The sequence below is a fragment of the Mus caroli genome, unplaced genomic scaffold, assembly GCF_978045245.1.
Source record: "Mus caroli unplaced genomic scaffold, Mus_caroli_1 scaffold_15, whole genome shotgun sequence".
NCBI lineage: Eukaryota > Metazoa > Chordata > Mammalia > Rodentia > Muridae > Mus > Mus caroli.
Genome location: NW_028227270.1, coordinates 106955801 through 106980237, shown reverse-complemented (window position 1 = coordinate 106980237; position 24437 = coordinate 106955801). Strand labels below are relative to the sequence as shown.

The window sequence follows — 24437 nt, the reverse complement described above, 5'->3', positions numbered from 1 at the left end:
TACCTTCTTGTTGTTTCTAGGGCATGGTTTCCGTCCTTGTATTGGTTTTTTTCTGTTATTATCCTTTGAAGGGCTGGATTCGTGGAGAGATAATGTGTGAATTTGGTTTTGTCGTGGAATACTTTGGTTTCTCCATCTATGTTAATTGAGAGTTTGGCTGGGTATAGTAGCCTGGGCTGGAATTTGTGTTCTTTTAGTGTCTGTATAACATCTGTCCAGGATCTTCTGGCTTTCATAGTCTCTGGTGAAAAATCTGGTGTAATTCTGATAGGCTGCCTTTATATGTTACTTGGCCTTTTTCTCTTACTGCTTTTAGTATTCTATCTTTATTTAGTGCATTTGTTATTCTGATTATTATGTGTCGGGAGGTATTTCTTTTCTGGTCCAGTCTATTTGGAGTTCTGTAGGCTTCTTGTATGTTCATGGGCATCTCTTTCTTTAGATTTGGGAAGTTTTCTTCTATAATTTTGTTGAAGATGTTTGCTGGTCCTTTGAGTTGAAAATCTTCATTCTCATCCACTCCTATTATCCGTAGGTTTGGTCTCCTCAGTGTGTCCTGTATTTCTTGGATGTTTTGAGTTAGGATCTTTTTGCGTTTTACATTTTCCTTGATTGTTGTGCCGATGTTCTCTATGGAATCTTCTGCACCTGAGATTCTCTCTTCCATCTCTTGTATTCTGTTGCTGATGTTCGTATCTATGGTTCTAGATTTCTTTCCTAGGGTTTCTATCTCCAGTGTTGCCTCATTTTGGGTTTTCTTTATTGTGTCTACCTCCCTTTTTAGGTCTAGAATGGTTTTGTTCATTTCCATCATCTGTTTGGATGTGTTTTCCTGTTTTTCTTTAAGGACTTCTACCTGTTTGATTGTGTTATCCTGTTTTTCTTTAAGGACTTGTAACTCTTTAGCCATGTTCTCCTGTAATTCTTTAAGTGAGTTATTAAAGTCCTTCTTGATGTCCTCTATCATCATCATGAGATATTCTTTTAGATCCGTGTCTAGCTTTTCCGGTGTGTTGGGGTGCCCTGGACTGGGCGAAGTGAGAGTGCTGGGTTCTGATGATGGTGAGTGGTCTTGGTTTCTTTTAGTAAGATTATTACATTTACCTTTCGCCATCTGGTAATCTCTGGGGTTAGTTGTTATTGTTGTCACTCTTTAAAGATTGGAGCAGACTCTGTGTTCCACTCACCAGAAGTCTCAAAATCCTGTGGCGGGTGTCGTGGGTAGCTGGCGGGTGTCAGCCGACACTGCGCTATAGCTACCCCGGTGCTGGTCAGACCGGAAGAGGCTTGTGGCCCTACTCAGGCCGGATTTCTGCCTCCCCAACCAAAGCAGTCTCAGGTCCCGCGTGATTGGACTGGAGCAGAAGCTGTGTTCCACTCACCAGAAGTCTCAAAATCCTGTGGCGGGTGTGGTGGGTAGCTGGCGGGTGTCAGCCGACCCTGTGCTCTAGCTACCCAGGTGCTGGTCTGACAGGAAGAGGCTTTTGGCCCTACTCAGGCCAGTTTTCTGCTTCCCTAACTAATGCAGTCTCAGGCCCCGCGCACAATTGGATTGGAGCAGAAGCTGTGTTCCACTCACCAGAAGTCTTAAGATCCTGTGGCAGGTATTGTGGGTAGCTGGCAAGTGTCAGCCAACCCTGCGCCCTAGCTACCCCTGTGCTGGTCTGACTGGAAGAGGCTTGTGGCCCTACTCAGGCCGTATTTCTGCCTCCCCAACCAAAGCAGTCTCAGGTCCCGCGTGATTGGACTGGAGCAGAAGCTGTGTTCTACTCACCAGAAGTCTCAAGATCCTGTGGCGGGTGTCGTGGGTAGCTGGCGGGTGTCAGCCGACCCTGCGCTCTAGCTATCCCGGTGCTGGTCAGACCGGAAGAGGCTTGAGGTATTTTCTTTATTTATATTTCAAATAGTATCCCCTTTCTTAGTTTCCCCTCCAAAAATCCCCTATCTCCTCCCCCCTCCCCTTGCTTCCCAACCCACCCATTCCTGCTTCCTGGCCCTAGCATTCCTCTATACTGGGGCATAGAACCTTCACAGGACCAAGGGCCTCTCCTCCCACTGATGACTGACTAGGCCATCCTCTGCTACATATGCAGCTAGGGCCATGAGTCCCACCATGTGTTTTCTTTGATTGGTGGATTAGTCCCAGGGAGCTCTGGGGGCCCTGGTTAGTTCATATTGTTGTTCTTCCTATGGGGCTGCAAACCCCTTCAGCTCCTTGGGTCCTTTCTCTAGCTCCTTCATTGGGGACCCTGGAGTCTATCTTCGTTCTATCTCTATCCTTGCTCAGGTTGATCTGCAACTAGTTACTTTTCTATTGATGTGATAAGACATCATGGCCAGGGCAACCTACAGAATGCACAGTTTATTGAGGCTTACAGTTTTAGAGGGTGAGTCCATGATCATCATGGTTGAGAGCACATCAGCAAATAGGCAGGTATGATGCTGGTGCAATGGTGTAGCTGAGAGTTTACATTTTGAGTCTTCCTGGGAAAACAAACAAACAAACAAACTGGACCCAGAATTACACCGACACCTTTCTCAAGTGGATTTTCATGTGTCGCTTCCAAATCCCCTACTGTGGGAAAGCCAGGTTACACTTTTTACACATGTAGGGTATCAAGTTGCAGTGGATGCAGAAATGGACAGCAAGGTTAGGTTGCCCTTGAGGCAGAAGCGTTGACCACAATCCTTACACACACAAGGCTTTTCCTTCATGTGGACCCAATTGTGGCCCTGCAGAGTGGACCTGTGGGTAAACTCCTTTCTTCAGACTGCGCACGTGTAAGTCTTCTCCCAGTGTGGCATGCTGGTGGACTCTCAGGTCAGCGGGCTGTAGAAAGGCTTTGTTGCACAAGATGCACTTGAAGGTTCTCTCTCCTGTGTGTGACCGCTGCTGGAAGTCAAAGTGAGACCTGTAAAGAAAGCTCTTCTTGCATTCAGTACACTGAAACAGAGCCTGGCCAGCAAGACTGTTAACTTGTTCTACAGGCCATGGGCTAGCAGGCTCTGGATTAGCAGCCTCTAGTCCATCTTCTGTATTGCCCATATAGGACGCCACTCCTTGGGAAGTAGGTAAGTTGAATCCACGAACAAAGACTCTGAAGATCCCTGTTCAAGACGAAATCTCTTTCCAGAATATGGGTGAACGATGGTACAGCATCCACAAAGTGTCTTCTTGGGGCAGCACGACACGTTTTACTCTGAGGGAACCAGCAGGACACAGTGTTGGATGAGGGTCCTGACCAACAAACACAGATGCCTCTGCCTCTTCCCAGTCAGGGACTGAGTCATTCCCCAGGGCCTGCTCAGGTCTCAGGTAGTCTGGCTGTCTCCTCTCAGGAATTACTTCCTTTCTAGCCCCCTGACCAGAGGTAGAGGAATGAGATTTATAGTAAAAGGAGATTGTGGACCTGTTTAGTAGTAGTTCTTTGGGGCTATACCAGTCTTCCTTGTTGGGGTATCAGGAGTCCATTCCAAAACATTAAATACAAATTAGTAGTGGTGGTCCAGTCAATCAGCAAACACTAAACATGAATCAGTACCAGTGGCTCAATCCAGAAGAAACCACAAGGCTCTACTGAAGCAGCATGAGTCCATGGAAGTGGCAAGAAGCAGGCAGAATACCACAAGAAATTCTTTGGCTCATTTCTCTCTTTGAAATCATGACAAGTGAAGATCAGCAAAGATCACTGATTTGTTGCAAGGTGGACCAATGTAAGAGCATCATTCACTGTCTGGGGTATATTTACACTGTTTCCAAACATCACATGTCCTTTCATGCCTTTCATGTGTTTGCCTCAGCAAAACATCCTCTCATGTATCTGCCTTGGTAAAGCACCCTCAATAAGACAGCTTCCAGAACAACATCACATGGCACAACTGAGTCTCCAAAGAAACCAGAAATGTCCACTTCCGATGTGGAGGCAGAGGCAGGCAGATCTCTGTGAAAGAAGGAAAAAAGCTATGCCATCTAAATTGAGGTGGAGATCAGACACCCCACTGGCAGCCACAAGGTCCGGAGGATGGCATTAGAGAGATGGATGACTAAAATGTTGGGGAAACCCAAAGTGTTAAGGAAAGCATGTTCAGAAAAAAGAGAGAAAGAAGAAAAGGAGAAGTTAATGCCTTTTTGAGTAATTCAGAAAAGTGAATATATTTATGAAGCTACATGGTTGGACAGGAAAACTACAGCTTGTTTTTTTTTTTTTTTTTTTTAATTCTTTAATCTGTTGTTACAGTCCGGTCATTATCCCTGTCCTGGTCTGCCCTATGACTGTTACTCATCCCATACCTCCTCCTCCCCATCTCCAAGAGGATGTCCTCACCCCACCCCACCCCACCCTCACCCTATCAAACCTCCCCATTCCCTGGGGCCTCAAGTTTCTTGAGGGTTAGGTGCATTTTCTCCCACTGAGTCCAGACCCAGCAGTCCTCTGCTGTATATGTGTTGTGGGCCCCATATCAGCTGCCTGGTTGGTGGCTCAGTGTCTGAGAGATCTCAGAGGTCCAGGTGAGTTGAGACTGCTGGTTCTCCTACAGGGTCACCCTCCTCCTCAGCTTCTTCCAGCTTTTCCCTAATTCAACCATGGGGGTCCCTGGCTTCTGTCCATTGGTTGGGTGTAAATATCTGCATCTGACTCTTTCAGCTGCTCGTTGGCCTTTTGGAGGGCAGTCATGCTAGGCTTCTTTTTGTAAGTACACCATAGTATCAGGCCTTGGGGCCTCTTCTTGAGCTGGATCCCAATTTGGGCCTGTTGCTGGACTTCCTTTCCCTCAGGCTGTTCTCCATTTTTGTCCCTGCAGTTCTTTCAGACAAACAATTCTGGGTCAGAGTTTTGACTGTGGGATGGCAACCCCATCCCTCCACTTGATGCCCTGTCTTTTTACTGGAGGTGGGCTCTACAAGTTCCTTCTCCCCTCTGTAGGGCATTTCATCTACAGTCCCTACCTTTGAGTTCTGAGAGTCTCTCACCTCCCAGGTGTCTGGTATATTCTAGAGGATTCCCCAACCTCCTATCTCCGGAGTTTGCCTGTTTCCATTGTTTTGTTGAGATGGGGAGATGAGTGGGATTGGGGTGCATGATGTGAAATTCACAAAGAATCAATGAAAAGGGTTTTGTTAAATGTCTTTTTCATGGGGGAGAGGGAAGGAGAGACCTTTGCAACCTCCCCCCAAAAGAAAACAACAAAAAACCCAAACAAAAACAAAAACTAAAAACAAAAACCAAAATGTCTCACTGTAGAAGCTACAGTGTGTCATGGTGTGTCACACACACACTATACCTTCTTGCCCAACCAGCTTTATTTTCAAATGTCCATTGTAATGAGTCATTGGTCTGGGTCAAGTCCTCTGACTTCTGCTATACCATCATTTCTGGATTCTTACTGGGACTCCTCTTGGATATTCTATTTTGCCCTGTGTCACAGAGATCGATGTATAAAGGACCGGGTACTTTATATCCTCTAGCAGAATATATGAGTGTAGATGTTGGAGTGGGCCAACTTAAAGCCCTGGAGATGTTGTGATGGACCAACTCAGAGCCCTGGATCTGGGCCTGGGTAGAAGCTGAGTTTGTCAGACCACCAGCTCTCCTGTAACCACATCACCAGGGTCCTTTGCCTAGGGATGGTTCTCATACACACATGCAACCAGGGCCCATTCTGCTAGGCTCTGCAGCTGGTAAGGGGTGGGGCTATTTCTCCTGATCTCCTAACCTCTGACCAGCTCACCTCATTGCACTGTGTGTATGTGGGGGTAGGTGGGGGAAATAGTAGCTCTCTCATTCTCATGCCACTTCAGGGCAGATATGTGGTGGGGACAGCTCTCATATGATCATGCTCTTAGGACTGGCTCACCATTACCCTCAACACCAGGGCCAGCTCTATTGTGCTGCCCAGGCAAGGTGCAAAACCTGCTCTCCCAAGTGCTGCAGCTCCTGAGGGACAGAGCCAGTTCTCTTGTTCTCCTGCCCTGTAGGTCAGCTCACCTACCTGCTGCAGGTGTTGGGGTTGTGTGTGTGTGTGTGTGTGTGTGTGTGTGTGTGTGTGAGAGAGAGAGAGAGAGAGAGAGAGAGAGAGAGAGAGAGAGAGAGAGAGAGAGAGAGAGAGAGAGATTTGTGTGGGAGGTTAGGGGTGTGGGTGTAGAAATATATTGGTCATTTGTGATTTGTACTCAGTGGTAATCCTCCAAGGGCCATGTCTGAAGTTTTCATAGAAATTCTTAACCGATAAGATTTCATACAAATCAATGTCGTCTTGCTTTACATAAAGGACACTTAGGAAACGAGGCACATATGATTTGTGTGGAGGTCTAATATGCATAAACACGGAATGTGCATGGTTTCAAAATCAGCTCCTTTCCTCATGGGTTTATGAACATAACAATATTGACTTTCCTCTGAGGTTTGTTTGCTGGGGAAGCTGGGATCCTTTTGTGTTGTTTTATTCCTTACACCAGTCAGCAGGAGCACAGGCTTGATCTAGAATTTTGTTTGTTACAATAGACTTCTCTTTGCAAGAAGGAGCATACTCAGTGCCATACCAAAGTGAGTTTATTGACATTCCTTGAAGATGTATGATGTAAGAGAAAGCGAGGCCTGAGTATCACATAACATTTCTTTTGTAGATGTAAGCAAAATCAGCCCAGTAATATGACGTCTCCTGTTATTGACTAGAACAAAGACTTGTAAACAAAATCTTATGGACATTTCCTTAGATAATGGAAGCTGCAGGAAATAGACTAACGGAACAATATTTACTCTATATACTACCTCTAGGCACCTTTTATCTACTAGAACAAAGGGACTACATGTCATTAACAGGAAAATAACACTTTCTCTTTTGGACCTTGTGATGGCTGGAATAGTCATCCTGCACATTTATGATACAGTATTGCAGTTTTAGTGATGAACACTGTTAGACATAATTGTAATAATAATAATCATAACAACGACACCAACAGTAATAATAAAGCACCACAGTTTGTTATGTGAAGTTCTAACTACTTTCATTTGAAAGTGTTTCATCTTGACTGGGAAAACATTTGTGGCAACTTAGAAATTTTCTGAACCCCAATTTCAGACATGTGGCTTGATACATGAACTATTGATGAAACTGCATATTGTTAGAAGTTTTGTGGGAAACTCAGCTCACTGGCTTGCCATACAAATATTCTTACTGTTGAATGATATAGCTTCATTATTAACAGGAAAACCATTTAAATCTTTCATAATGAAAGCTTGCCAAAATCTCATTAAGCATTTGAATATTTTCATTACCTTTCCTGAAGTGTTTGTGCTATAATAATGATGGTAGCAAACCATCAGGGTGTTCTCGAACTCATATACACGGGATGTCACAGAGAACTCAGTATTCTAGAGTACTTCTGATCTTGATGACTCAGTTTCTATTGGGAAGATTGTCATCTTCATGTTATTGAATAATATATTTGTATTATCTATAAAATTATAACACCTTATTGTCTTTTTCAAATTGTAACATAATTTTTAAATCTTTTAAATATTTTTTGTCTTCTCCCAAAGGTATTGCATTATACTCATAAAACTAGATATAAAAAATCTTGTTTTAGGGAGGTTATGACTTACAGGTAATTACTTTCTAATTAACTTTATGGAGAAAAAAATTCAAAGAATAACATATGGTCACAAAAAAAAATCTGTGTTACCCAAAGAATTATATGATTTGAGGTGATTTATCTCCAACCATTGAAATCAATAAAAAACTATTTCTACAGCATTTTCCTTATGTGTAAATGTATACACATATACATATAAACATATATAGTTATATGTCCATATGCATATATAATGAATTAGATATAATTCCAATGTTCTCATGGATGAAGTGGGAAGTGTCTATCCATGACTGGCTTTTGAGCTCCTCTCCCCTTGGATTTTGCTTCTTTCATGAAAGGCTGAAGTCACGTGTTGGGGTCTACGAAGCAAGCTTTACATTCTCTCAGCAACTTTGGTGTTAGTATAAATGACATTTTTAATTTTTCTAGAATACTATTAGTATATAAAGAGGGGTTCACAAGTCCCCAGCCCTAGCTGAGGAGCTATTGACAGCTGATGGCTGCTAAGAGTCAGTTTTCTTTCTTTCCTTTTGTCTTTTTTTTTTTAAATAGAGTCTTACTAGGTAACTCTGGATGATCTGGAACTTGCTCTGTTGACCAGACTGGCATTGAATTCACAGAGCTCTGCCTGCCTCTGCCTTCCAAGTGCTGGGATTAAAGGCATTTTAATGCCATAAAGGTGCACCACTGCAGATGGCTATAACAATCAAATATGTATATGTGTATGTACACACACACACACACACACACACACACACACACGATACATTTATATCTTCCAGGGGATGACCTCATACTAATTTAAGATATGGACAAACAGCACAAATTGGACTCCATGGGTCATTAAAAAGTGACATGCCATTGAGAAGGAATGGGATACTGGGGAGTGAATGTAGAAGGAGTTAGGGAGAAGAGTGTTAGGTGAATATGATTGAAATGCATCGCAATAACCTCAAATAATTAAAAAGAGCATATTAGAAATACTATTGCTCTTGGGATTTGTGTAGAACCTTGCACAAGGGTAGAGGTATAACTAAAACTTAATTAAAAATGCATTATCTGAGTTTCTTATTCACATGTCATTTCTAAGATAATTTCTTCCTTCTGTATGTTGGTAGCCTATATATTAATATATTTAATAGATTCTCTCATTTCTGCAAATTGTAAAGCTCTTCAGGAGCAGCTTCCTACATTTGAACAACATCCGCCTTTTCAATGTATGGCAAGTCAGTGGTAAAAAAGTCAAATGGTTGAATTTTTGCGAGGTTTTTATGTATACATAAGATGAATTCTAAATATGCTTTTCTAGGAGTTAAAGATTTAGTGAAAATGACTTTAGCAGTGCTTTTGTTCCAAGTTCATTAATAAATAACAGCTCCATTGGACTTATTTTTCAGATTCTGAAATATGGGCCAAATCTTACTCACCCCTCAAGCTGTGTTTCATACAATGTACATCCCATTTTTTAGTAAAACTTATTTTTGATAGCAATAAAAAACTAAGTCTGTATCATATATACTTCTTGCTTAACAAAGAAACACAGGAACACAGAGTGTCTTGGCATTGTGAATAATTTTTACTAAGAAAATATTTTAATGTGCAGGAACAAAACACACTGCTGTACTGAGCCACGAGGCATGGCTTCATCCTAAGTTAGCTTTACATTCTCAGACTTGTTCTTTTATTTTAATATGTTGACTACAACAATGAATATTTAAATAGTTGGGTCTCTTTAGCTTTTTTTTCCCAGTGAAGAAAAACCACTTTCATTTATGTTGTATTTCAGACAACATGGATAACATGGTTACAAAAAATAGCAAATGACCATTATGGTTAGATTTATCTCAAATGTACTTAAGATGCCAGGCTGTCTGTGGAGCCTGCGATTGTTTTTCTAAAAACACATTTTCTTAAATATTTTGCTGAATGCTTTAAAAAATGGATTTTTTTTTTGTGGACACAAGTCAGCTTGCCTTTGAAGAATCACTAAGGATGAAGGAAAAGTTTATATTGCCCGTGATCCTTAACAAGCACCATCGTGCTCTGCAGCTTTGTATGTGGTGTCTGTGAACATCAGATGTGACAGAATTTGAACACCATGATTTAAAAAAAGGATAGGAAAGGAAAAAAAAGAATGAGAAAAGAAGCAAAAGTTTGGCCTATCAAGTAAATAAACTTGGCTGCAACAAAAGCCATGAGATTTATTTGGACTATGTGTGCGTGAGAATAGATTAAACAAAATTCATGGATTGGAATACATGTCACATGTCCTGTCCTTTTTCCTGTTTGCCTTATCACTTTTTATGGTGACAAAATTAGAGGTAAAGGCTCATCCTTCAATCTACAGCAATTAGGATTTGCTCCTTGAACATGATACACAAGTTTGTGCTTCTTGGGTGGTGAGGGTTCACCAGGGGAGATTCCCCCACCTCACCTTTCTGAACTCAAGTTGATTTCATAGTCCACACCCTTGGATTTACTGATAACCTTTTCCTTCTTGCTGTTGTTAATTGCTGGAAGTTTCATATTTGCACCATATGTCTAGGTTAGTTCTGGCTGATGGGACTGATACCACTATGGATCATGAGTTGAATGAAGAAAACGTTTCTGTGTGGCCTTGGCTGTCCGTTTGGATAGAATGAATAGGAAATGTAGAGATAGAAAGGGAAAAATTAGTCAGCTCCCAGGGCTGGAAATAGTTGCTAGAAATTAGGAAAAATGGAGGCTCTGCTTGGAAGACATGGGCATATAAAAGCATGGAATGCTTACAGCTCAAATTATCTTTAAATGATAGAAATGGAAGTAAACATTTATTACCATTTCGTCAAGTGTAGCATAACCTGCACTCATATTTCGTTGTTAGGAATGGAGGTATGTGGAGGTATACACAGACCTTGAGACAGCTGTTTTGTAGTATTGCATACAGGCTAGCAGTTCATTGGAAACAGAGGAGATAAGCCTGAAGATTAGGTCTTAGAAGAAGGCAATTCTTCATGCACAGCTTTTGCCAATTCTAATTTGCTTTGAAATAAAAATCATGGAATACCAAAGTCAAAGGAGGGAGTAAGTCATCCCAGAGAGGGTGGTGTCACTGTTCAGGACAATGCCAGGCAAGGCTCCACGTCTTCACTCAAGTCCAAAGGTGCTGGTTTCTTCTACTGCTGTTAACAGCTTTTCATACAACATGGAATATGAAGGGTATGGTGGGAGATCCAATCGGTTGAAGCATGTATGTGCCCTGAGTTGGGGAGAAAATACTGGTGAGGGTATTTTAAGGACTGCTTTTGGTTACATTGATGACTTAAAAGAGGAAATCAAAAGTAAGCCAGACAATGATTTTGGTCAATCAAAAAAGACTGCAAATGGCAAACCATGGCTGTTGAGATACAACAAGTTTAGGAAATTGAAGAACTAGAAACAGTTAATTGTTATTTGTAAATAAAACTACACTATACTACAAGCACAGTAGAGAACCAACAGTCAAGTCTATGCTATTAGCCTAATTTGAAATTTAAATAATATGAAGGAGGTGGAGACTTTATTAGTGCTAATGGATCATTCCAAAGCATCCTTACTTCCCTCATGAGTTCTAGGCCTTGTTAAACCACAAATATCTACTTGGAAGAGCTACTGGTACTCTGTAATCCTGAGATCCAGTTGTCCATGCCAGGTGCGTTGTGGAAACAAGTTTAACTCCTCTATACCAGTGGAACACACATCAACTGAAGCTTACATGGCCCACACCCAAGGACCACTGAGCATATGGGACACTCCTTCCCCAAGCCTGGGAGAGTCTTCATATCATTGTCATCCATGTAGCCTTGCTCAGAATGGTTTCATTCTGGTGGCTCATACTTGCCAGAATCTGTCCTAGACTAGCTATGTCTTTCTTCTTACATGGATAATACAAGGTATAGGAAACACTGGATAATTCAGCGGCAAGCAGAGGAGGCATAACCACACAGATTTTTCCATGGTATCTGTTTCCTGCCAGGAACTCTTTGTTTCTATGGAAACTTGATTCTGGTCTTTTGACAAAGCAGGAAAAAGAGTGTATTGGTACAGCTGGAAGCTAATTTTATACTTTTTCTTCCCAGGTTGGGTGAGCAGTATGTTTAAGTTGTGTTTATACATCAACCAGCACAGAAAAAGACACTAAGCTAAAACAAAACAAAAAAATCAGAACAACACAACAACAACAACAACACTCCATAGACTACAACTAAACACTCACAATTTTATTTGGGATGTTGGTGCTTGAATTGTGAGATCCTTTGGGGAGTTTATAACCTATACCTTTGATCTGACAAATTAGAGTATTAGAATAGAGTGTCAGAAATTAGAGTGTGTGGGCTCAGGATTCAGGAGATAAAGAAAAAGGGATTAAAGAAGGAGGAACATGGCGTTTTCTGCTGGGGGAGAGTCTGGGGAAGATGTTGGTGTTTGTCTATCCAGCATCCAATCTTGCTTTTGGCAACAGCTCCCTCCTTATCCTCGTGTTCACACAACACCACACTTTCCTGCCTGTCTTCTTCCTCTTCAAGCCCCAAGTGCCTGCCCAAGACAGTAGAATGCCTTGCTGTAGGCTTGAAGGACTTGATTTGGAGAAAAACATGAAAACAAATAGACATTAGCGGAGCTCTGTAATTACTTAAGTATCAGGAAGACCTAGATCACTTCAAAAAATATAACTAAAATATTTTAGTTATTATAAAATATTTTAAAATAAAAAGTCAAAGAATTGAGCAGGGCAATGATTATAATGATTTTCTTGGTGTTTAGAAAGGCAGAAAGTAGAAAATCCATTGGATTGTGGCTGACATAATTAGGTAGTACAGTAAGAGCTAACAGTATTAATATATATTTAGAGAAAATATGTATATTGCATTTAATCTGTGTCTCTTTAGTAACAAAAGCAATGACATTTCCTAAAGGATAAAGCAGAAACTCTACAGAAGGCTCATTTCTTGGTGAAAGATACCAAAGTATCTTTCTCTTCACATCCTCTCTATATATTAATTTATTTTCTGTTGCTGTGACAAAACATCTGACAAAAGGAATGAGGAAGGGGCAGTTTATCTTGACTCAGTATGGAGGTACAATCTATCCTGGTAAGGGAGACATGATAGTAGTAAGGAGGTGGATAGCCATATGACAAGAAGCAGGAGAGAGAAACACACTCAGCTCACTGTCTTCTCTTTATTTAATCCAAGATCCCAACCCATGGAATGATGCTGCATATATTTAGGGTGGGTCTTCCTACCTCAATTATTTTACCTAGAGACATCCTTGAATTCTCAGAGGCGATTCAAGTTTCCAAACAGTCAACAGCTACCATCTCATCCTTGGCCATTTCTCAGGACATTTTGTCCTCTGTTGACTCAGTACTTCTTTCTGAGCATATGCTGGTGTTTGCTCCATTCAGAACTGTATCATACTGCTCACCCAGCCTAGAATTTCTCTCTGCTCTATCCCTTAATGTTCACCAAATGCAAGCTGCTGTGAAGCATTTTCTCTGAGTAGCTCAATCAGGATTAAGATTCTGTTTCACACTCTCCTATCACATTGCTTTAAGCACCTTAAATTCCTCTGATTCTCCCTTAATTGGTTATCTTTGGTCTGTATTTCCCTCTACTACAAGTTTTTTTCCTCATACTACAGACTTATAGGGGTAAGCTATTGAATTATGACCCAAATGATACTTACCTAAAATAAAATCAGAATCTTTCCAAATAACTTCACTATCAAAAATCTATCATGAAGATAGATGTGTGCTAATTTATGTTTTGGGCTTTTCAGTTCTCAGATGAACCATGAAGCTAATACTTTTTGTCTTGATGGCTAGAACTAGTATAGGAAAGCCTGAAAACTACTTTCAACTGTTGTTAAACAATTGGTAATATTTACTAGTACTCATTGTTGTGTAGTAATTTTCTCTGAAACAAAACATTCTGTCTTGAGGGAAGATAAGATCTGAATAAGCACAATGCCAATAGACATAGTAACACAGAATGGGAAAAGATCAAAGGGCTCCAGCCTTAGAATAAGAAGTATATGCAACTAAGGACTGTTAAAAGAAGACAATTAGCCTTCTCTAGAGATGAGACTTCTAATTGATTATCTAACACCAAGTGGTCAGCCCTGAAATCAGATCAGAATAAAGAGGACCATGTAAAACTTGGCACTGAATCTCATGGGGAAGGAAGTTTAAAGTGTTTTTTTGTTTGTTTGTTTATTTGTTTTTTGGTGAATTTATAACACAATAGGTTTTTAAATAGAGTATGGTGTGGAAATCACTGTAGAGACCCATGAATATACATGATACCATTTCTACATATTTTAAAACTCACTGGAAAATATGATGTATACAGAAATATCTAAGTATCCTATCAAGTATCAAGTATGTGCTGTAGGTGTATCCTCTCTGTCAGTGGGGTTACTTTGCATTTCTAGCATTTTTACAGTAAAGACCTTGCCATCGCAATCGCCTAAAGAGTATTCAAGTTAAGTTTTGGATGGATTGGGCAGTCTATTATTATTGGCACATTGGATATTATAGCCCAAATATGATCAACAACTAAAACGTCACTAAAAATATCATCTCAGTCTAAGCCTTAGAGGTATCTTACTTACATCTTTAGTAGCACAAACAGCAGTACACTGTGTGACAAGCAAAAATTCTATCTTAAAAGACTCAGGACTCAAATAGCAAAGCATGCTTTTTCTCTGCAGAGTTCATGAAAATTGGCAGGAGCTCTGTACCTGGGAAGAGATGTAATCTTCCCCCACTTTTCTATGCAGAAACGTCGAAGCCCATTGCTTCCCCGCAGAGCTGCAAAGCCTTCATAGGGCACACTTGATGTTCCTGTCACAAACTGAAGTAATCGCAATCTCTGCTCATTATTGAAGCGTTCCACTGCAGCCCAAAACCAGCGGATCACAAGGTGGCCATCATGATAACCTGGTTTAAAAAAAGAGGTGGAGGCCAGGAGAAAGGAGGAAAAGGGAGATGTGTTAACTGAACTGGAACTTCAGATCTTTTTTATTTTGCTGATAATGGCATTTAGATAGGCAAGACTTAACTAATTTATATAACTTGGTCAGGTTCTAAAACAGGCAAATTTAGAATATAGCTCTTTTTACAAAACTAAGTATTTGAGAGTTTTTTTTCCTGAAGTGTTTGCTTTTCATTTAAACAATTGGATACAACCTGAAATATCCCAGCCTTATGTGAATTTAAGTAAGGAACAAAAAGGCTCAATACAGGCAGACCATCTCTGTTTTCTTTGTTTTTATTTTCTAGCACCTGGCAACAACACAGCAAGGAAGGTCTAGAACTTAAGAACAGATAGAAGTTTCATGCAAACCTGGCTGAAGAGGACAGGTTTCCAGAAGTTATAACTGCCCAAAGAGAGAAGCCTGATTCTATCACACAGTTGTTCTCTGAGTCAAGCCTCAATATGGAGCTGCTTTAAGGCTCTGTTGAAGAAGCTAGGTTTATGAGAAGGAATTTAGAGAAATGATCACCACTCAACACAAAGGTAAGAGGCACTGGAAGAGAGGAGAGATTCATGTGGATAGGAAGCAGGGTTTGAGTTCGGCATGGGAAACATTTATGTAGGAGAGCAAAGTGAGAGGGCATTCTTAGCAGAGGAAACAATGAGAATGAGGAAAACATGAGGCATCAGCAAGTCAGCTAATGACTGAGTAGCGGTAGAGGCCTGAGCCCAGGGAGTTGCTGGGACATTAGAAGTCTTACTGGTTCAGTAGAAACATTCGTGTTGAATACTTTTGCCACAAGTTTCCTTAACTTATCTGTGTAGAATTTCCAGAGGGCTTTTCAGGTGCCTGGCTGAAGGAGGCTGAGTTGGTAGCCCATGTCTTTCCCCACTCTGCTATATTGGTTGGGATTTCTCTTTACTATTTTACCTAAAAAGAGGAGTTTTGAGGCTGAACTACTGAAAAAGTCTTCTGTGATTAATAAGACTATGTTTGGGGGGAAAGATCTGATCTGATCTGATGAAAATGATGCTTGCAAAGTCTACATATGTACACATATCCTACACTAATAATTTCTTAACACCGATCCCATGTTGAAATGCTATTTTGGACATATTAAGTTAAAAGACATAAATTAAAATTCCTTGTTTGTACTTTTTCTAATATGTGTTCTAGAAAATTTAGTCAGTGCCAGGTGTACAAGCAAAACTTAGAAAGCAGAGGCAGGTGGATCTTTGTGAGTCTGACACCAGCTTTGGTCTACATAGTAAATTCCAAGCCATCCAAGGCTAGACAGTGAGATACTATCTCAGCAAGTAAGTAAGTAAGTAAGTAAGTAAGTAAAAAAATAAATTCAAACTTACACATGTAGTTCATATTCTATTTCTACTTTGGATGAATAGACTAAGAAGTCAAATGTTCTGGGAAAATGTTTCCTACGGTCATCATATGGTAAGAATTACAATTTTTATTGTTAAGAAATGGTGGATAGAATATAAATAGAGAGGTAAGATTTAGAATTTGGTTCATTTTTATGCAGACCAAATGAAAGCTCACAAATGACACAGTATATAGTATTTCATATGAGAGAGAGAGAGGGGAGAGGAGAGAGAGAGAGAGAGAGAGAGAGAGAGAGAGAGAGAGAGAGAGAGAGAGAGAGAGAGAGAGAATATAGTTAGAACCCTGTAGATGCAAAGGTGGACTGAGACAAAGAAGGCTAACATTTCACCGGAAGCAAGAGAAATGTCTCTGTGTGCAGCCTACTCCAGAGCTCACATATAGAAGGTGTGCTGTCCATGAGCCTGTACATGCCATGCTAAGGATTACTGTTGCCTGAAAAGAAGTTCAGACAGAAGATGGTCAAGAAACCATTTTGTATTGAAGTAAGGCTTTGGAGGCTTTTTAAAAGTGATAAATTGGGCTCTGGATATTCTTCATTGGTATAGCACTTGCTGAAGAAGCACCGGGCCTCGAACCCTAGGCATTGTAAATCACAGTAGCAGGAATTCTAGATAATGGTGTGATGTACTACTATTTAGCTATCCAAAGGGGGAGGAAAACATGTCAGAGCATGGATGAATCTCAAGAAAGTATGTTAAGTCAAAGAAGGCAGACACGAGGACTGTATTTTCTATGACGGTATTCATTTGACATTTCTAGAGTTGTTAAATTCCACAGAGACAGAATGAAGATTTATGGTTGCCAGGTGTCTGGAAGACCATGGCGACCAGGGGCAGAGTACAACTGCTTTATGGCTATCGGCTTTTCTTAAGATGGTGAAAGTATTTTAGAACCAGGTGGAAGTTATTGTTACATAAGGTTTTGAATGTACTAAATATTGTTGAATTCTTTATTTTAGAATGGCCAACTTTGCTTCAACAATTTTTCTTTCAGATCTATATTATCAAAAGCACTGCTAGCTCACCTCCCCGGTACTCTGTGTTATTCCTCCAGTCATTCAGGTCGATTTCAGCAGTTCCAGCGATCACCAGCTCCAGTTCCCTCGCATCAAACACTGAGACGAGCCTTGAGTCTACAACCTGAAAGACAGTTGCAGCACATGCACACGCACACACACACACACACACACCCCACAAATCCATGATTACTCTTGTTCTCTATCAGATTGGGAAAGTAACTATTATTTATAAATCATCTATTTCAAATACAGGGTCATTTTAAAATTTAATATCATAGCAGAGGTCTGAATACATATGTCTTCCATTCTACTTGCATGTTATAATCTTTATCCCCAGCTCTGAAGCCTTAAATATGTAACTGTATTATAATCTCAAAATAATTTTTAAAATGAGGCAATTAGGTGCATTCTCTCCCACAAAGGCCAGACAAGGCAGTCTTCTGCTACATATGTGCCTGAGGTCTCAGACTAGCCTGTGTATGTTTTTTGATTGGTAGTTTAGTCTCTGGGAGCTTCCAGGGGTCCAGGTTAGTTGACAGTGTTGGTCTTCCTATGGGGTTACCATCTGCTTTCAGCTCCTTCAATCGTTCCCCTAACTCTTCTATATGGGTCCCGACTTCAGTCCAATAGTTGGCTGTAAGTATCTGCATCTGTCTCAGTCAAGCTGCTGGTAGAGCTTCTCAAAGGACAACCATGCAAGACTTGATGCCCCAGGGAAGGGGGGATGGGGTGATGAACTCTGGGAGTGGGTACTGAGAGTTGGAACAACATTTGGGATGTATATAAATAAAATAATTAATTAAAAGAGGCAATTAGAGGTGGAAGGAGGAACTTGGGAGAACTGGAAAGTGAATGTGATTGGGGTTCATGATGTGACATTCCCAAATAATTATAAAAATGTTATGTAAAAGAAAATAAAAGAGGTAATTAGATCATAAAGCACAGGGTTAGTGCCCTGAGAGAAGCACACGATCCTTGTATTTCTCACTGAATTTAGGCAAGAAGCCGGTACCCATGAAGCTGCTGGCCCTTATCAGACACTGAATCTGCCACTGTCTTTTTGTTGGACTGTCTAGCCTCTAAGATTATGATAAATCAATTCCTGATGTTTACAAGAGGCTTGGTATTTGATTTTTTTCCTATAGAAGCCACAATAGTAGTTTGATCCATTTTAGAATACAATCCTTAGTGGGCTGGGAACAGAAGGGAAATCCCATGTCTTACCATTTCAGACATTTCAGGTCTTTCCTGAGAGCAGTTTCATAAACAATCCTGACTTGATTTTCTGAAGTCACATTTAAGTTTCCAAATATCATTGCATGTCCTTCCCATGACATTATTTTTTTTTCTTGTAGTCACCTTCCTTTACTCCTTCCCCTCCCCCCATTTCCTTGTTCTCCTCTCTAAGGATTGGGAAGGACCCATTGGTCACAGCTCTGTGCTATGGCTTTACATCTTCTGTCAGATGTGCCAGCCCAGGTCAACAGAATGTCTCCACTGCTACCTGTTTTAGACTAGTGGTGGACAATAAATTAGAAAATAAACTTCTAAATTTCTAAATTGAACTATAAAAGCATCATTTTTGGGCCTGGGAAGTTTAGCAGATGCCCTGCCTTCTAAAATCACTGCTCAACATGATGACAGAACAGAGATCTGTGACAAAACTGACACCCAGGTTTCCGTCTGCTCCCAGAGCTGATCCTGTGCCATAGGCTCCATACCCAAATAGCGCCAGGAGACAGCTAGCCTCCCAGTAGTAGTAGACATGCCTGTGAGCACAGGTAAAACCATGACTGCTGCTCATAGGGAACCTCCCCCAACCCTCTGGCCACAGGAACCAAGAAGCAGCCTGGGACAGAAGTCTTCCGGTTTCCATCTGTACCCAGCGCTGATCCTGTGCCACAGCACTACATATACAAATACCACCAGGAGAGAGCTGGTCTCCCAGGAGAGCCAACACATCTGTGAGCACAGGTAAGACCACCGCTTTTCTTGGAATTCCTGGTCCAAGAGGGACCCACCCAGAGCCATCAGGACACAGGAACCAAGGAACAGCTAGGGACAGGATCCTTCTGTTTTCTGTCTTTTTTCTTTTCTTTTTTTCTTTTTTGTTTGTTTTTTGTTTTTGTTTTTTGTTTTTTGAGACAGGGTTTCTCTGTATAGCCCTGGCTGTCCTGGACTCACTCTGTAGAATAGGCTGGCCTCAAACTCAGAAATCCACCTGCCTCTGCCTCCCAAGTTCTGGGATTAGTGGTGGCATGCGCCACCACTGCCCAGCTTTTGTTTTCTGTCTGCACTTCAGGGCTGACCCTGTACCACAGCTCTTTATACCCAAATTCCTCCTGAGAGAACTGGTCTCCTAGGAGTACTGAAACAGAGTTTTGTAGGCTGGAAAAGCCACAGTCAGAGACAACAAGACCAGCTAACACCAGAGATAACAAGATGGCTAGAGGCCAAGGCAAGAACATAAGCAACAGAAACCAAGGATATTTGGCATCATCAGAACCCAGTTCTCCCAGCACATCGAGCCCTGGATACCCCAACACACCAGAAAAGCAAGACTCTGATTTAAAATCACATCTCATGCTGATGATAGAGGACTTTAAGAAGGACATAAATAACTCCCTTAAAGAAATGCAGAAGAACACAGGTAAACAGATAGAAGACCTTAAAGAGGAAACACAAAAATCCCTTAAAGAATTACAGAAAAACACAACCAAACAGGTGAAGGAATTGAACAAAACCATCCAGGATCTAAAAATGGAAATAGAAACAATAAAGAAATCACAAAGAGAGACAACCCTAGAGAGAGAAAACCCAGGAAGAGACCAGGAGTCATAGATGTGAGCATTACCAACAGAATACAAGAGATAGAAGAGAGAATTCCAGGTGCAGAAGATACCATAGAAAACATTGACACAATAGTCAAAGAAATGCAAAATGCAAAAAGCTCCTAACCCAAAACATCCAGGAAATCCAGGACACAATGAGAAGACCAAACTTAAGGATAATGGGTATAGAAGAGAGTGAAGATTACCAACTTAAAAGGCTAGTAAATATTTTCAACAAAATTATAGAAGAAAATATCCCTAACCTAAAGAAAGAAATACCCATAAACATACAAGAAGCCTACAGAACTCCAAATAGATTGACCAGAAAAGAAATTCCCCTTGTCACATAATAGTCAAAATACCAAATGCACACAGAAAAAGAAAGAATATTAAAAGCAGTAAGGGAAAAAGGTCAAGTAACTTATCAAGGCAGGCCTATTAGAATTACACCAGACTTCTCACCAGAGACTATGAAATCTAGAAGATCCTGGGCAGATCTCATACATACCCTAAGAGAACACAATTGCCAGCCCAGACTACTATATACCCAGCAAAACTCTCAATTACCATAGATGGAGAAACCAAGATATACCATGACAAAACAAATCCAAAACAAATCTTTTCACAAATCCAGATCTACAAAGGATAATAGATGGAAAATGCCAACACAAGAAGGAAAACTACACCCAAGGAAAATCAAGAAAGTAATCTTTCAACAACCCCCAAAGAAGATAGCCACACAAACATAAAAATAACAGGATGTAACAATCACTATTCCATAATATCTCTTCACAACAGTGGACTCAATTCCCCAATAAAAAGACATAGAATAAGAGACTGGATACGTAAACAGGACTCAGAATTTTGCTGCATACAGGAAACGCACCTCAGTGTCAAAGAAAAACATTACTTCAGAATAAAGGGCTAGAAAACCATTTTCCAAGCAAATGGCCCAAGAAATAAGCTGGAGTAGCCATTCTAATACTGGATAAAATTGACTTTCAACCAAAAGTCATCAAAAAAGATGGGGAAGGACACTTCATACTCATCAAAGGAAAAATCTTCCAAGAAGAACTTTGAATTCTGCACATCTATGCTCCAAATGCAAGGGCTCTCACATTCATAAAAGAAATCTTACTAAAGCTCAAAGCAAACATTGCACCTCACACAATAATAGTGGAAGACTTCAACACCCCACTCTCATCAATGGACAGATCATGGAAACACAAACTAAACAGAGACACAGTGAAACTAACAAGTTGTGGATCAAATGGATTTAACAGATATTTATAGAAAATTTCATCCTAAATCAAAAGAAAATACCTCTTCTCAGCACCTCATGGTATCTTCTCCAAAACTGACCATATAATCTGTCACAAAGCAGACCTCAACAGATATAAGAAGATTGAAATAATCCCATGCCTCCTATCAAATCACTATGGATCAAGGCTGGACTTCAGTAGTAACAAAAACAACAGAAAGCCCACATACACATGGAAGCTCTACTCAATGATAGCTTGGTCAAGGAAGAAATAAAAAAAAATTAAAGACTTTTTAGAATTTAATGAAAATGAAGGCATATCATGCCAAATCTTGTGGGACACAATGAAAGCAGTGCTAAGAGGAAAACTCATAGATCTGAGTGCCTCCAAAAAGAACCTGGAGAGAGCAAACATTAGCAGCTTGAAAACACATCTGAAAGCTCTAGAACAAAAAGAAGCAAATACACCCAAGAGGAGTAGATGGAAGGAAATAATCAAACTCAGGGCTGGAATCAACCAAGTAGAAAAAAAAAAGAACTATACAAAGAATCAACAAAACCAGGAGCTGGTTCTTTGAGAAAATAAACAAAATAGATAAACCAGACTAACCAGAGGGCACAGAGACAGTATCCAAATTAATAAAATCAGAAACAAAAAGGGAGACATTGCAATGGAAATGGAAGAAGTTCAAAAAATTATCAGATCCTAGTACAAAAGCCTATACTCAACAAAACTGCAAAATCTGGAAGACATGGACAATTTTCTAGATAGATACCAAATACCAAAGTTAAAACAGGATCAGATAAACCATGTATACAGTCCCATAACCTCTAAAGAAATAGAAGAATTAAAAGTCTCCCAGCCAAAAAAACCCTGGGACCAGATAGATTTAGTGTAGAGTTCTATCAGACCTTCAAAGAAGACCTGATACCAATACTCTTCAAACAGTAACACAAAATAGAACCACATGATCATCTCATTAGATGCTGAGAAATCATTTGACAAAATTCAACAAACCTTCATGTTAAAAGTCTTGGAAAGGTCAGGATCTCAAAGCCCATACCTAAACATAGTAAAAGCAATATACAGTAAACCAGTAGCCAACATCAAGCTAAATGGACAGAAACTTGAAGCAATCCCACTAAAATCAGGGACTAGATGAGGCTGCCCACTTTCTCTTTATTAATTCAGTATAGTACTTCAAATTCTATCTAGAGCAATTATACAACAAAAGGAGGTCAAAGGGATACAAATTGGAAAGGATGAAGTAAAAATATCATTTGCACATGATACTTAAGTGACCTCACGAATTGCACCATAGAACTCTTAAACCTGATAAACAACTTCAGCAAAGTGGCTGGATATAAAATTAAGTCAAAGAAATCAGTAGCCTTTCTATACTCAAAGGATAAACGGGCTGAGAAATAAACTAGGGAAATGACACCCTTTATAATAGCCACAAAAAATATAAAGTATCTTGATGTGACTCTAACCAAACAAATGAAAGATCTGTATGAGAAGAACTTCAAGTCTCTGAAGAAAGAAACTGGACAAGACATCAGAAGATGGAAAGATCCTATGCTCATGGATTGGCAGGATTAATATAGTAAAAATGGCCATCTTATTGAAAGCAATCTATAGATTCAATGCAATCCCCATCAAAATTCCAATTCAATTCTTCATAGAGTTAGAAAGAGCAACTCTCAAATTCAACTGGAATAAATAACAAAAATCCAGGATATCGAAAACTATTTTTAACAATAAAAGAACTTCTGAGGGAATCACCATCCATGGCCTCATGCTGTACTACAGAGCAATAGTGATAAAAAAGTGCATAGTATTGGTACTGAGACAGGCAGGTAGATCAATGGAATAGAATTGAAGACCCAGCAATGACCCCACACACCTATGGTCACTTGATCTGTGACAAAGGAGCTAAAACCATCCAGTGGAAAAAAGACAGCATTTTCAACAAATGCTGCTGGTTCAATTGGTGGTTGGCATGTAGAAGAATGCAAGTTGATCTATTCTTAAGTCCCTGTACAAAGCTCAAGTCCAAGTGGATTAAGGACCTTCATATAAAACTAGATAAACTTAATCTAGTAGAAGAGAAAGTGGGCAAAACTCTTGAATACATGGGCACAGGGGAAAAGTTTCTGAACAGAACATCAGTGACTTATGTTCTAAGATCAAGAATTGACAAGTGGAACCTCATAAAACTGCACAGTTTGTGTAAGGCAAAGGACACTGTCAATAGGACAAAATGGCAACCAACAGATCGGGAAAAGATTTTTACCAATCCTACAGCCGAGAGAGGGCTAATATTCAATATATGCAAAGAACTCAAGAAGTTAGACTCCAGAGAACCAAATAACCCTACTTAAAAATGGGGAACAGAATTAAAGACTTCTCAACTGAGGAGTATCAAATGGTCAATAAGCACCTAAAGAAATGTTCAACATCCTTAGTTATCAGGGAAATACAAATCAAAACAACCCTAAGACTCCACCCCACATCAGTCAGAATGGCTAAAAGCTGGCGAGGATGTGGAGAAAGAGGAACACTCCTGGTGGGATTGCAAGCTGGTATAACCACTCTGGAAATCAGTCTGGTAGGTCCTCAGAAAATTGGACATAGTACTACCTGGGGATCCAGCTATACCACTCCTGGGCATATACCCAGCAGATGTTCCAACATATAACAAGCACACATGCTCCACTATGTTCATAGCAGCCTTATTTCTAATAGCCAGAAGCTGGAAAGAACCCAGATGCCCCTCAACAGAGGAATGGATACAGAAAATGTGGTACATTAACACAATGGAGTACTACTCAGCTATTAAAAACTATGACTTTGTGAAATTCACAGGGAAATGGATGTAACTAGAAAATATCACCTGAGTGAGGTAACACAGTCACAAAAGGACACACATGATGTGCCCCAAAGTTCGGAATACCCAAGATTCAATTCACAGACCAGATGAAGCCTAAGATGAAGGAAGATCAAAACATGGATGCTTTAGTGCTTTTTAGAAGGGTGAACAAAATACTCACAGGAGGAAATATGGAGACAAAGTATGGAGCAGAGACTGAAGGAAAAGCCATCCAGAGACTGCTCCACCCTCCACATATACAGCCACCAAATCCAGATGTCATTATGTATGCCGGGAAGTGCTTGCTGATGGAAGCCTGATATCTCCTGAGAGGCTCTGCCAGAGCCTGACAAAGACAGAGGTGGAAGCTTGCAGCCAACCATTGGACTAAGCTCGGGGGTTCCCTATGGAGGAGTTGGAGAAGGGTCTGAAGGAGTTATGGGGGTTTGCAGCCCCATGG

General features: G+C 40.4%; 1 protein-coding gene and 1 pseudogene across 8 annotated transcripts in view; both read right to left on the bottom strand.

Annotated features, from left to right (window-relative positions):
- Positions 1 to 2521: 2521 nt before the first annotated feature.
- LOC110308446 (uncharacterized) lies at positions 2522 to 10444 on the bottom strand (annotated as a pseudogene).
- Positions 6541 to 24437, bottom strand: part of Hecw1 (HECT, C2 and WW domain containing E3 ubiquitin protein ligase 1) — a 287293-nt gene continuing 269396 nt past the window's right edge. For all 8 annotated transcript variants that reach the window (XM_021180044.2, XM_029468498.2, XM_029468503.2 and 5 more), the window contains 3 exons: positions 17019 to 17133; positions 14357 to 14555; positions 6541 to 10832 (listed from right to left, as the gene is read on the bottom strand). In XM_021180044.2, the coding sequence (XP_021035703.1) occupies positions 10721 to 10832; positions 14357 to 14555; positions 17019 to 17133 (426 nt within the window). In that variant the 3' untranslated portion in view covers positions 6541 to 10720. The remainder of the gene's footprint in view (positions 10833 to 14356; positions 14556 to 17018; positions 17134 to 24437) is intronic.